The sequence below is a fragment of the Phaenicophaeus curvirostris genome, chromosome 5 (assembly GCF_032191515.1).
Source record: "Phaenicophaeus curvirostris isolate KB17595 chromosome 5, BPBGC_Pcur_1.0, whole genome shotgun sequence".
Lineage (NCBI taxonomy): Eukaryota > Metazoa > Chordata > Aves > Cuculiformes > Cuculidae > Phaenicophaeus > Phaenicophaeus curvirostris.
Window position 1 is genome coordinate 18,208,867 of NC_091396.1, and position 14,531 is coordinate 18,223,397.

The window sequence follows — 14,531 nt, forward strand, 5'->3', positions numbered from 1 at the left end:
AAAGGGTTTATAAAGAAACAGCGAAGCTCAATAAAGTGAACACTCGCTGATCACATTGATCTCTGTGTTTTGATTCCATGCTCCCATCAACACCTGCCTAGCTCTGCACAGCCTTTCTCCCTGGCCCAGCTCCTTGGATATGCTGCAAGCCATTTTGCAACCCTGTATTTTAGATCAAAAACACAACCACAATGTATTTGAGAGCTGGAAAACGAGAGACCTAGAGCCACACTCTAAGCCCACCAGCTACAGAAATACACATCGCTGCAGCACAAGCTCCAAGGCAGCCCGAAAAGCAAGACCGGGGCTCAGCCCCTTCCCCAGAGCGTGGCCGTGAGCCCCTGAGCGGCTCCAGCTGGGAAATGCAGTTTGTGCTGGGCGTGAAGCCAGCCTGCAGGGCTGCCTACAAATCCCAGCACGCCAGGGAGAGGACCTGCACCAGCCTGACTCCTGCCTGCTTCCTGCCAGCACGGGGAGGGGGAAATATAAAAGGCAGCATCTGGGGCAAAGTTTGGATGCTGGTGCTGGACGGGCTGCACCGGGAAGCAGAGGCAGCGCTCGGGGTGAGTTTGGGGTTTTTCTCTCTAGTAAATTCCCGGCTGTGTGCAGTGAGGCGGTCGCTGCTCTGTGCTACGCAGCTGCAGGGACCAGCAAGTGTCGCCTGAGCCGCTTTCGTGCCTGTCCGGCACGGTGCCCGGGGGCTGCAGCGGGGGAGCTGCGTGCTGTGCACATGCCGTGTCTGGTGTAAGCAATGCTGCAGTTATTAGAGGCAGGGAGATGGACAGTCCGGCTCGGTGAGCGGCACTTGTAAGCACGGAGGAGAAATTCGAGGTGGGGGCCTCCCTCCAGGAAGGGCTGCTCAGCTCTGTTTCCTCCTCTCATTTCGTTTTCTCTTTTAAAAAAGTGCCTGGATGAAAGTCAGGGGAAAGCCTCTCCTTGCTCAGCAGACGAGGGTTAGTGGTTGCCACCCTCTTCTGTGCTCCATCGCAGGAGACCCCTTCCCGGCATGGGTTATGGGTGGAAGAAGCCGAGGGATGTGCAGCATCTCCTGGCTTTCCAAACAACCCCTGGCGGGGTGAGCAGCCTTGCTAGCAGGGCTTTTCGCCATGGGGGCAGCTGGGCACTGCGAATGTAAGCATTGAACCCCCATGGCAAGGCTTGTGCTTTTGGGGCTACCGTCAACAAAGTATGTTTCCTACCAGCCTAGGCAACACCTTGCATGGCTGCTGAATAATAAAATTGAATTAAAAGAAAACTGGGACAAAAGAAAATTCTCCCTGGAAACCATGACTTCCCCTTTACACTGTGTGGGGCTTTGGTCTTTGCTTGCACAGCCCCCCAGCTCAGTAATCGGGTAAGGCATGAACTGGTAAATGAGGCTTTTACCCCCCTACCATTCCCAGCAGTGAATTCTGTGCAGAGACTTCGTTTCTGCCTCTGCTCTCCAGAAAAAACCCTCAGCATACTCGTAGGAGCTGCTGGGTGGAAACAACCCCTGTGGGATGCCCCTTGATGGGGATGGGAACAGTTCCCACCTTACAGACTGAATTCTAAAGGTCCACTAGCGGTGCCTGTTGCGTAAAAATGAAGCATACAGCATGGTGGTTACAGAAGCCACAGGACCTGGATGTACAGAAATAAATGTGACTTCTTATTCAGCCGCTAGGCACAGGCAGACAACGAAACCCTTCATAACTTTCATCTGCCGACCTGGGTTAGCACAGCTTGTACAGAGAGACCTTTAGTGTAGGAGCTGGCCAGTTCAGATGCTGTGGAGGGGCAGACCAGCCCCATCAATAGGATCCCATCCTGCAGCCAAGCCCTCACCACACATTGATACTTATTCAGGCCTTTTCCAGCCACAAATGAGCTGCTAACACAGGGAACTTGCTTATTTCTGGATATAAAATTTCCATTCAAACAAACAAACAAAAAAGTAGCAAGAAAGGCAATAAGGATATAGACTAGAAGCCTACTCTTAAGGTCTGACCTAGTTTGGCTTTTTAGCTCTGATCAGTCTCCAAGCCGTAGTTAAGGTGTGTAAAGATAGACTTATTTTGCTGAGAAGAGCTTCACAACCACTTTCAGCAGTACCCTCTGGAGAAAAATACTCTTGGGAGGTGGTGGGGGCAGAAAGCAGTGATCTGTGGTTGAAAAGCCAATTCATCATATTTAATTGGTACTATTAGATCAGGCTTTCTCTGAGCAGAGTTGTTTTCAGCAGAAACAACTTCATTTGGGCTGCTCCGCTTGGTGGGTAGGATGTCCCATTTCTTTTCCACTTTTCTTTCCCTCCAGATTGGCTGTATTACTATTCTTCAATTTAATTGTGTATTTTCTTTTTAAGGCTGAAAATAAAAGATGGCAGAGCCTGAAAGCACGATCATAAACACTGATGTGAAACAGGTAAAATGTTGTTCATTAGAAAACATGCATCCTGTATTTCTAAAGCAAGTTTTGAAATGCCACCACAGGAGAGGTCACACCACAACACAGAACTGTGGTGGCCTGAATTGCTTGTGCTTAGCTTTTAGCAGACATGGCCTGTCCCAGGGCTGCTGGGTGTCTGGTCCTAGTGAGGCCTGTGTGATTTCCATATGGGAAGAAGTTGCAGGACTCAACCTCCAGTTGCATGGACAGGACAGGTGCATTTGTTTACACTTAAATTTTGGAGGAGTGGGGGAGAGACCAGCAGCTTCTGTGCATATATAAATAAATAAATAAATATTATTAGACTCTCCAGCTCAGCACTATCAGGTGGCCATGGCTGTACTCTGTACACAAACACCAAAATTATGAAGCAATCCTCTCTGGGGTGAGCTATCCTCAAAGCATATGGCACTCACCAGACAGGTTAGGGTTTCACAACTTCTTGCCCCGTTCTTGATCACCTGAAGATGAAGATGGGCTTGGTAGCTCTTCTCCATAGGTCCTCTTGCATCAGCATAAGTCATGCCTCCCAACACCCAACCCCACCACCCTGGTTGGTGGAGTTCTGGTGTCTCCCTGCTCACCCCACCTCCCCAAGCTCCTTCTTTGCTGTCCCGCAGCCTCTCTTTCCTCCCTGTCCTGCAGAAAGACCCCAGTGAGGCACTGGTCATTGCGGTGACCACCAGAGCCATCTTCAGCCTGGAGGAAGAGCGTAAGTTGTACCTGGAGAAGGGCAAGGAGGAGTATGCCAGGCACCAGCAGGCCAACCAGGACAAGCCCCTGTCACCAGGCACAGCCTTCGCCTTCATCCAGGTGAGCCCTATGCCTGGCCAGGGGCACATGCAGGCACTCTCAGGATGGGGTGAAAGCTCAGCTTTCCCAGCTTTAGGTCTCAATTCCCATCATGGGTACAGATATGCCTGTTCTGGCTTCTAGGCCTCGTTGCTTCAAGACCTGTGCTTCTCACCAGTCCACCATGTCCACCTCCCACCTAGTGGGATACCCTTCTCCCTGCCCTCCTGGCAATGGCTTTTGCAGGATGGTTGCTTTGTCTGTCTCTCCATAACACGTTAGCCTTGCCATACGTGACTGATGCAGCACAAACCACTAACCTTAATTACAGAAAATCCCTGGCAAAGCCATTGCAGCCATGCCTCTCCAAAAGAGTCTCATATTCTCTTTGCAGGCAGCACAGTATGTGAACAAGAAAATCCTGGAGAGCAACCCAGCAGAAAAGGACCTCTTTGACATCCTAGTGCTCTCCAACAACAGCCCAGAGAGTGGTGTGCGCATCGTCAACAGTGCCAAGCACTATGGTAAGGGGGACTGAGACCCCATCCCCACAGATGTCTGCTTCTCTCAGAAGGCTGTGAAGCAGATAAGGCACCGCAGCAGAACATCACTGGCAAATACAGAGCCAGAGGACACAAGAGGAAGGGGTTATTTTTGGAAGCAAGCCCAATTCCTGCCAGCTCCATGCAGTTTGCTCAGGGTGCTGGAGCACACTCCGGGTACAGGTTCGTTGTTGGAGCCCAGCTCCTTTCAGCTATTTCCTTTGCACCAGAGGGTCTGGCATCCTTTTGCACAGCCTGGGCACCCTCAGGAAACTACTAAAGAAATGTACATCTTAAAAAAAAAAAAAACCCACAAAAAAACCCAAAAAAAAAACCCAAAAAGCCCACAAAAAGCTTAATACCAGAGTGCTGTTAGTGAGCCTTATTTAAGGGAAATAAGAGCAACAGGGCAAGAAGATGTGGTAAGAACAGGGGTAGGTTCCGCACTCAGCACTGAGAAATTAATCGCCCTGAGGAATGCGAGATAGGTAACATACAGTCTTTGTTCACATCCCTTTACCCAAAGGCCTGGAGATCTCCAAATTCTGCTTCGTCAGTGATGAGGACTCCACACAGTACCTGAAGTCCCACGGGGTCAAGCTCTTCCTCTCAGCTGACAGGATCGATGTCTGCAATGCCCTCCGAAGAGGTGTGTTCTCCACCCCATCCCACCATGCCTTTCCAAAGCTGCCTAGTACCAAGAGGCAATGCCAGAGGTCATGCTGTCATAGGGGCAAAGGGGTGAATGACACGATGATTACCAGTACAGTCCTGAACAGTTCAGTCTCCTCTTCTGTCCCCAGTAGTAGCCAGTAAACTCACCAGGGTTCCTCAGATTCCTTCACTAGTCCCCGAGTGCTTTATCCATAATTCTGCCATAGCTCTGCCATGAGCTGGTCATTCCCTGTCTGACATCTAAGCCTTTCTAATCAAAGTTCCTGCTCCCTGAATCTATGAGAGCATATCAGCAATTCCCAGGGTCTTGTAAGGATGCTGTAGAAATTTGCTGCCTTGGTACATGCAGAGTTACCATGTGCTCAGTGGAAGATGTAAGCACATGCTTGACCTGGATCAGAGGGAGTGCAGTCTCCAGCAGTTCTAATGGGGTTAATCGCCTCCTTATTAATTTGCACATCAGCTGGCCAAGGTTCTTCAAGGTCAGGAGCAAGCCATCTGCAGCCAGGGCTTTCCTTTGCTACACAGCGCATTCCTGGAGCCTCCTTGAAAAACATCATTGCTCTCACAAGTGTCCCTCATCTTGGGGCCTCAGTCAACAGATGAGGGCGGCAGGGAGCAGCCTGTACAGAAAGGACTGTAATTAAGCCGATTACCTCAATGAAGTGGAGGTGCCAGCCCCTATTACTCACAGAACAAAGTGCTAAATTTGGGCTTTAAGGCCAGGCTTGACAAGGTGAGCGAGCACCAGGAGGATGGCTACTTGTGCCTGCACAACCACCCATCATCTGTTAGCAGACTATCTCCTCAAACATCAGTCCCTGATTAGCAGCACTTTCTTGTCCATGCCCATCCCCATGAGGTGATAACACAGCCCTAGAAAGACTGGGCTGACTGCCACAGAAAATACCCCTTGCTTGGAGAGCCTGACACTTGTGACATGGGAAAGGGCCACAACAAATATGTGAGAAGGAGCTGGCATGCATGAGCTACCCCCAGGAGGGGATGTCCCTTCTCAGCTCCCTGTCACTCTGTCTCACAGGGGTCTCGTCAGCACTCGTCTTCCAGCAGGAGGTGGAGGCTCCCAGTACCCCACTCCGTGTGGTGTTCGACGGAGATGCTGTACTCTTCTCCAATGAGACGGACCAGGTCTTCCAGGAACAGGGGCTGGAGAGGGCAGTGCAATATGAGCGGGCAATGGAGGCTGTGCCCATGGGAGAGGTGAGCAAGCGACCCCACTCTGGCATCCACAGGCTCTGCACCCACTGTGTGCTTCTCTCCTGCTAGGGCTTTGCCATGAGTACCCAAATAAGCATAAATCCTTACAGGTTCCATTTGTGTCCACCACTCGGTCTCTAGCGTGGGCCTGATCTGGAGTGCCACTGGAGGTGGGTCTGGCCCAGTGTCTCCTGTAAGTGATCACTGGCTCCCAAATATCCAGGGTTGTAGTTATCTCCACCTTTCATACACTGGAACCTCTTGCTGTGCACGTCCCTTCAGAACTCAGACCCAGAGGCGCTGCTTGCTGGGATGTACCTGGTCCCTTTGGAATTAGGATGAGTACCACAGAGCACAGCACCAGTCCCACACTGCCCAATCCTGCACTCCTCTGGCATCCCTGTGCCCTGGAGAACCATGAGAGACCCTGAAAGATAAACAAGTGGCTTGTACAGGCAGAGGAGATGTCTCCTTATTTCCCACTCCCTCTCAGGTGTCTTGCTGTGCTTCCAGGGTCCTCTGAAGGCTTTTGCCATGCACCTTGGGAAGATCCGCAAGAAGTTCAGCCAGGAAAAATCCCCCATCCGCACCTACCTGGTGACTGCCCGCAGTGGCCGTGACATGGGCATCCGAGCCATCAAGACACTCCGGGAGTGGGGTCTGGCCATTGACGAGGCTTTCTTCATGGACGGAGCTCCCAAGGGCCCCATCCTCGCCCAGATCCAGCCCCACATTTTCTTTGACGATGGCCTTCATAACATCCAGGGGGCTCAAGATATGGGCGTACCTTCTGCTTGGGTCCCTTCCTGCTGCTGATGGGATGCAGGCCAGCAGTCCTCTGTCCCAGCAGCGAAGGACACTGGGCCAGTTGAAGGCAAACCTGGTGGAAAAGGAAGCATTTCCTTACCTGCAGCAAGCAAACCTCAGATAAAGGGGGTGAGAGCATTTCAAGGGAGCATGGACTACCAGGCAAGACTCTGCTCATTTCTGCTCCTCATATCAGGTCCTTTAGGTCTTCAGCTAAAGTCAGAAGATGCAACTGCTCCAGGAAGGAAGGACACCCTTCCTGTGACACTGAAGACTATCACCTGCCTGCCCTGTAGAAGCTGGAAAATTTCCTCTTCTGCAAAGAAATAAATGAAGCTATTACCCTACACATAAGCTAAAGGAAGTATGAAACCAAGCACTAAAAATGCTAGCTTTGGCTGTGCTCAGTCAAGTCTCCAAGGTTTAGTTCCAGGACCTCTGGCCAAAGGAAGCCCTCAAGACCCTGCCTCACCAGATGAACTCAGCATGGTTTCCTGAGGAGACCGATGTGTTAGCAAGTCCTTCAGGCAGCTCCAGCCAAATTCAGTGGAGGTAGAAAGACTTTAAAGCTGTAAAGGACCTACAAGCTTTTTAGAGATGGGTGACCAGGTTGAAGAAAGTTCAAGCTGTGCCCCTGTATAGAAGTGTATAGCACCTTTCCTTAGTCACGCAGGCTGCTCACAGAGTGTCATTAGGAGACCTAGACCTGTAGGACACTGAAACTGCAGTAGATGGACCAGGTACAATACTGCAACCCAGGTCTGAGGTCCGTCCAGGAAACAGGAGTGCCATGTAGCTCTGATGTCCCTCCAGGAGAGGGCACTGGAGACGAGCTCCCTGCCGCACAAGCTGCGCAGGGGCCAGGGCTGCAGAGCAGCACACCATGGAGCAGAAGCAGGAGTGGGTGCTCAGGCCTGAGCTTAAATGGGTCTCCATGGCTCCGAGCAGATGGTGTGCAAGGGGCGTCCCAGGTGCAGCTGCTCAGTGTGGAGGCAGTCTGTGGGACTCTGTGCAGCATCAAGTCATCCTCCATGCAGGGATGCCTCTTTCCCAGCAATTAGGACTTGGCTCCTGATTTTCTTTGAGAGCAAGCAGCCCCCACACCCCGAGATTCATTTGCAGGTTTCTTTCCCCAGAGCAGGATGTGTGTGGTTGCTGCTGGAGCCACTGTGCTGCCTGGGGAGGTGGCACCCCAAACTCCTGGGAGCTCACCAGAACTACCTTGTAAGAAAATACAAACTGGCTACTGAGGGCAGTGCCTGCTGCATGGCAGCAGGATTATGGACACAGGAGATAAAGATGACTGTGGCTTAGATTTTTTAATCTCGGCATAAACAGAAAGTATTTTTTTCTAAGTCTTCACAAAACTCGTTCTCACCAATGCTTTTTTCACCCCAATAAATAAATAAACAAGTATCCCCATGTGAATGTTTGTTCCTCACTCCTACATTCAGAAGTGTGGGAGGAGGGCTCGGGGTGCTTCTTTATGGACATTCAGTTCTTTTAGCTGGTCTTACATGTGTGCATCAAGATTGGTTAAGTACACAAGAAACCTTCAGTGGGCTTTGGATTGGGCCCTTAAACATCTTTTTGCATCCGTGTCCCCAGCCCCACTCTCCCCTGCTGCTACCTTGTGCTTGGGGGCTTTGCACATCTTGCCCTAGAAGGGGGAGCCGCAGACCCCACCGTGCCACCGGCACAGGTCCTGTCTGTATCACTGTGGCCACCCTGTGGGTCCAAATTCACTACTGCCAGGGCAAGGCAGGCATGCCCATGTGTAGAGTCTTGGTAGGAAGCCACTTCCAAAGACACAAAGCCCAGCAGGGTTTTGACACTGGCTGTCTGGCATCTGGCCCTTTTGGTCAGTCCAGATGCTGAAGTTAGATGTCTCGAGGTAACAACATCAACAACAACAGCTACTCATCATTCAGTAATAATGCTAAGCACCCATCAGCCTCAATCACTGAGCAAATGTTAATTATGGGATACTCAAAACGTGCCCGATGAGCAGGTACAAGATGTTCATCCCACTTCTATGCAGGTCAGATACCACTGGGCTGGGTGTGGGTATGCAAGCATCCATACGTAGCTCTGCTCATCATGCACAGTTAGCTGCTTTGGTGGCAGCTGGCAGTGGGGACATGGACCTGGTAGTGGTGGTGGTCCCAGACATCCTCTGCTGCTTCAACTCATTGCCTTTGCCAGCAGGAACTCAGTCAATGCCTTTGCTGAGGGGTGATCAGCTGAGTCAAGGGTGGTGGGGACAGGCCCACGTGAGCCTTCACGGGGCACGAGCTGCTGAGGCAGGGAAAGGTGCCACATGCCTTCATCCTCTGCTGTCAGCATTGTGGGGGATGAAGGGGTGAAATTTGTGCAAAACGGGAAAAAGGGAAGGAAGTTCAGGGGTTGCAAGGTTGCATCATATGGGGCCACAAGCAGTTGCTTCAGGACATAGCTCAAAGATAACAGCATAAAACTGCCCTTTATTGTCCTGCTCCTAAGATTAAGCATCAAAAACACCCTCCAGCAAGGACTGCTGCAGCTTCACTCCCTGCTGCAAGGGCAAACTTGTTGTTTCCCACTTAGAGGCATCTGTAGTAAGTTCATTAATGCCTGGGATGTTCCTCGGGTCTTGACTTTCTAAAGCATTTTAATTTCCCTCATTCAAGGGGTTGCTGGTGCCCAAGGGTCTTCAGCTGCTGCTGCTACAGCCCTAAGCAGGTTTAGCTGCTGGGACCATTTGCAGGATGCTTTCCTAATATCTCAGGTTTTGGAGGTCAAGGCAAGACAGGAGTAGGTCATGCCACCATGCCACCCACAGGGACAGGCTTCCTTTGAGCCCTCCAGGAAAAGAAATGAAGGAGTGCAAAGAGGTCCAAAGGGATGTCCAAAGAGTTGCAAAGGGGGCTCCGAGGACCTGCATTTTATTCTGGCCATCGCTTTTCAGCAACACCATGCTGTCCCAGCTAAAGCTGCCCATTGTTAGGGCCCCTCCTGGCACTGTCTTGCCATGGCTTGGGACACCTCCATGACACCATCCTGGAGTAGGAAGGAAAGTAAGTGATGCCCCACTCCACTCAGCCTGGATTCCACTCACCCGCAGGCTGAGCCCACCCTTGCCAGCGATGCAGAACAAGCAGCCCTTGTGTTGGAGGCGTGGAGGGAAGGAGGAGGGGGCGCACATGACCACAGGGATCAAGAGGTTGGCTGGCCTCATCTAGTCTGCAGGAGACCTTTGCACCGGAGCCTGCTCTTAATCCCCCACTCACTGCACCAGCCAATTTAGGGTTGCAACAGTAATAAAAAACAACCTAGCACTATGAGAGAGAAAGGATTTTTTAATGAGAAGGTGGTGCTGCAGGAAGGAAAGATTGGCAGATGTTTAGCTGCTAACTGACAACTGCATTGGCAACATCCGAGTAGTTTGGCTTTATTGTCTCCTGGCTGCAGTAGGAGAGAATGCTGGAGGCTGCAGGACCTGGGCACAACTGCAGTGTCTGCCAGGGGTACTCCTGTACCTCCCTCCACTCATAGCCTACAAGCACCTTCAGCAAGCAAGCATGGGGCAAGCATCTTCACATTTTTTTACCTCGCCCTAAAACATCCCAGAAGCAGAGCTTCTTGGGTAACACTCAGGGGATTGCAGCCAGAGAGACTAAGATGCCAAGTCCCAGGCGGCAAATAATTATTAACAGGGCGTTTTGTGTGCAAAAGCTCAGAGAGAGGGTATGAAAAGCCACAGACTGTGTTTGCCAAGGTGCTTAAATTCAAGATCTTAAACTCAGGCAGGCACATTGGAAAACGTGGGCATGTTAGAAAGTGCTGGTAGCAAGTGAAGCCAGTGCTTAGGAGAAAGGTGACAGTAAATGGGTGGGAATTAAGAGACTTTATGAGCATATTCACACAAGAGACGCTCTTTGGATTCACAAAAGAGGAGCTGGGTGGCTGCTCCCACTTCAAGGAAACACATTGCAATTTTAAGCTGATCCTTGGGTCACCATGCAGTGTTGACCCTCAGCTTTCCAAGCCTATTCTCCTTCCAGGACCAGAAAGTGCTTTGTCACATGGAGGAGATGTAATTGCAAAAAATTATGGTCTTCTCAAAGCAATTTCAGCTGTAAATTAAAGGAAATAATTAAATGGTGTCTAGTGCCAACAAAGAAAATTAGATAGATGACATGCTTGGATTCGGCTGGAGGCACATCTCTGCATCGTGCATGGATATCCCACCTGTGAGCCGATATCCCCTTCCCAAGCCAGGCTCACGTGGTCCTGGGGACTGCAGCAGGGATTGCTCAAGGTGGGCAACGAGGTGAGCTGGGTCCTGATGCTCCCCATCACATCCTGGCGTAGGTGTCAATGAATCAAAGCCATCACCACCCCATCCTGTCAGCCATCAGTCATGCTGCCTGCTGTTATTGCCTGCTTGGGTTGTTGTTGCCCGTCCCTGGCAATTTAAGCCTGCTGCAAAATAACTCAGGTGAGGCAAACACCACGAGATCCCTGCCCCAAGGAGCAGACAAGGCCGGCAGCCAAGGTGGGGCAACTCCCCTCCTCACCGATACGGGTGCCAGGCATGTCCCTGGCTGCGGGGGAGGACAAGCAGGGGGATGCAGAAGGACATCCGACACAGAGTGCGGTCAGGTGCGGTCAGGTGGCATGGGCGTAGCAGTGATCTGGGCAGGGCCACGGAGCCCGTGGGATGCAGGGAGGGGTGATGCCAAGTTTGTCAGCAGCCTAGTGAGCTGACAGGTGGCATACGAGTAAGCTCTACCGAATACACCAGGGCAGCTTACAGGCTTAAAGATCATAAGTATTTCGCTGCATAAAGCCTTTTTTTTTTTTTTTTTTAATGGCTAGAGAAAAGGCTGGAAGAGCAGGATATGATAGAGAAGTTCTGCTGAGCTGAGAGCACACCATGCCCAAAGGCTGCTGCAAACAGCCCTGATGGGGATGGAGCCATGCTCAGGGTTCCTCCCCATCATGACACTCAGCCATGACACCTGGGCACTAGTGAGCTGCCCTCACCAGCCACTGGGATCAGAGTTTGTGACATGAGAGACACCAAGGGAACAATTACCACTCAGACTAAGCCTTTTGCAACTCCACTTAGTGTCTCCCCAAGGTCGTTGCAGCCCATGCTGGCAGCCAAACAATGTTTAAGCAGGCTGCCAGCCAGCTCTGCTTCCAAACCAGCCCCAGCCAGCTAGCACCAGCAGACCAGATATCGCAACCACCATAATGCCCAGGACATCTCCCTCAATGCCCACAGCACTGGGACATGGCCGTCAGGGCCTGGACAAGCCCCTTTGCCATATAACCCATCCCCTGCTCCCGGGCTTCCCATCAGTCAGAGCTGCCTCTAAGAACCTTCAGGTTTGGTTTTGTGTCACCCAGAAAAACAGTGGCATTTGGGACATGCCAGTGCTGCTAGAAAACGCACCCTCGCCTTGCAAACTGTACCTCAATTTAGGAACAGGGGTTGTGAGTAGGTGAGGTCCTGGCACCACGTCAGGAAAAAGTTACTACCACTTCGCTCCAGGGACTTGAAGCAGGTGAATCAGGCTCTGCTAATGAGCTGCATCCAGCACCTTCGCACCAGCACCAGGACCTTGAGTTGGAGTAAGGATGTTTGCAAGTCCTGCCTGGGCTTGTGCACCTGTAGACTCTGCTCAGTTCAGGCTGAGGAATAGTTTTCTTTTTTGGTTTAGAAACTGCCTGCAAAATCCTAAATGTATTTTGCTGAATTTGAAGAGTTTCATTCGCTATAAATCCCACTTGCAGCTTTGAATTTAACACCTCTTGGCCAAAAAATAATTGGTGTTTCTGAACTGAAGATTTCTTTCCCTTTGGGTTGTTGAAGTCTGGGGCATTGGCTACTGTTGTGATAAATAAAGAAATAAATAAAAATTAAAGAAACCACAACAAAACAACAAAGAAAAGCACTCAGGCAAATGCACAGCCAAATGTAAGGAAAAAGAGGCTGCTTTAGCATTACTGCCAGACCACTGCCAGACTGCGGACAGGGGAGTTGCAAAAGCCTCCCCAGAAAATAACGTGTTTGAAACTAAGCGGCATTATGTCCCTGTCCACATGGCAAAGGGCAGGTGGCACACTCCTGGGGCTGGGGTGCACCTTCCCGTGGGAGCCACTGGCACTGAGTCACTCAACCTCCCCTTGGGAATCCTCTCCAGCAGGGATCGAGGTTGTGAAAGCCTGGCCCGCTCCCAGGGGTGTGTCACCCCACACCCACAGCCATGGCCGCCAGGGACTGCGCTCCTGCTCACACCTGAGAGCCAGGAGGATGTGAGGGGCTGAGGAGACAGACTAGCTAGGAAAGGGGTTCATCCACCATGCCAAAAACAGGAGTGAGGGGGCACAGGTCCCTCAGCCATCTCTCACATATCTCTGCCTGCTCCAGAGAACTCAGCCATGGCACTTTGAGTCTGCCTCCACAAATACGGAAAAATGTGTGAAAAAACCCAAGTCTGGGCTTGTGCTAGTCTATCTTTTGAAGATAACATGGTGCGACTCTCATGGGCCTAGTCTGTAAATACCCAGACATGCTCCCAGCTTCCAATCAAACTTCCCCACTGCATTTCTTAAGGCCTTGACATCAGGGCAAACTTTCCACAGAGGTGATGAGAGAGACGTAATGCAGAAATCCTGGCTCCTCATTGGGGCCACCAGTCCCTGGCACATAGGCACAGTGGTGTCAGCTCCAAAACCACCAGTGCTAAGGGCTGGAGACGAATTAAACACTCTGGGGCAAGCCCTGAGTCCCTTCCCTCCTCCTGCAAGTATCCATGAGAGAGTCAGTATTGTAATGTGCCCCAACACAGCTCCATCCTCCCTTTTTCCCAATAAACCATTGAGAAGTGTCTGGCCTCACAGGTGTGATGGACACGTAAGTCACTTAGTGAAGCATGTCACAAAGAGCAGCTCCAGATGCAGACACAAGCCCTGCTACCACGGAGCCCAAGCAAAGGCTTGTTCATAACAGCTTTGCTAACTGCAACAATTGCCCTTAACCCCTTGGAATTAAAAAAAAAACAGACATAGGCTGGAACTGGACTGCTTGACCCTGCTGAGTTTTCTCTGCAGTACATGATGATATGGGGCTAGCATGGCATGACATCCTGACCAGCCCATCTAAGCACACCTGAGTCTACTCTGTAGCCGTGGGATGACGGAAGAGACTGGCTGAACTGGAAATGCTCACAGAGGAGCTGCCGTAGGTGTCTCTGCCTAGGGGGCAGGTGTGCATTGCCTGGCTAGCTATGGTTTCCCGACCACTTCAGAGAGGAGGAAGGAGGGCTGATACCTCACTAGCTCCACTACAGACTCTGGGAAAGCCTGAAAGGTTATAAAGGAGCCCCCAGGCCTGGCGTCAGGACTATCTCTTTCGTCTGTAAAGCACATTTGCAAAGGCGTTTAGAGCCCTTGGGGAGAGTGGGTTTGCTTGGGTGGTTGGGTTAGTTTATGTCTGACCTGCTCCCACTCATGGGCACTCAGCACTGGGGCTACTGGTTCCCAGGAGGACAAGGGGAGGGTACCCCAAAGCTGGAGACTGCAGCAGCAGCAACACCTCTGGAGTCCAGCTACAGATGCTAGGCACCTGCCATGCCTTGGCCCCTTGCCTGTAAAGAGCCACACAGGGTTTTGCTGAGTCACGCAGCGCCGCAGGGCCACGAGGGCGCTAGGTTTTGCTGACTCAGGGTCAGTGGCACTCACCCTGACCACATGCCTGCAGGGCAGGAGGGAAGCGGGGGCTGGCTGAAATAACGGGACCTAGCGGTCTCAGCCAATGCCTCTGGCCATCACTCTGGAAAACCTCATCCTGGTGGGTGCTGTGTGCCATGAGGAGGCAGCAGCTTTCCCAGTACTGCCAACTCGACTGAGAAATGGCAATGTAGACAGCTGATAGGATGAGACACAGCCCAGGGCAGAAGTACCCCTTAAAGCATTTGGCATGGACTGCAGCAGGGGGTCGGGAGGCACACACTTGGGGCAGCAGGACGTGGGAGGATGGAAGAGGCTACGGGAAGGAGAGTGAGAAGGAGGAGC

The 14,531-nt window shown here is 51.5% G+C and overlaps 1 protein-coding gene across 2 annotated transcripts; it reads left to right on the top strand.

The window, feature by feature from the left end:
- The first annotated feature begins 419 nt into the window (after positions 1 to 419).
- On the top strand, positions 420 to 6,519 carry LOC138721090 (cytosolic 5'-nucleotidase 1A-like). 2 transcript variants are annotated; one of them, XM_069857743.1, is made up of 7 exons: positions 420 to 563; positions 2,348 to 2,406; positions 3,076 to 3,243; positions 3,617 to 3,746; positions 4,291 to 4,413; positions 5,482 to 5,660; positions 6,171 to 6,519. In XM_069857743.1, the coding sequence occupies exons 2-7, from the start codon at positions 2,362 to 2,364 to the stop codon at positions 6,471 to 6,473; spliced, it is 948 nt and encodes a 315-aa protein (XP_069713844.1). In that variant the 5' UTR covers positions 420 to 563; positions 2,348 to 2,361; the 3' UTR covers positions 6,474 to 6,519. The 2 variants fall into 2 exon arrangements, with proteins under 2 accessions (XP_069713844.1, XP_069713845.1); XM_069857744.1 differs by lacking the exon at positions 4,291 to 4,413.
- The last annotated feature ends 8,012 nt before the right edge of the window (positions 6,520 to 14,531 follow it).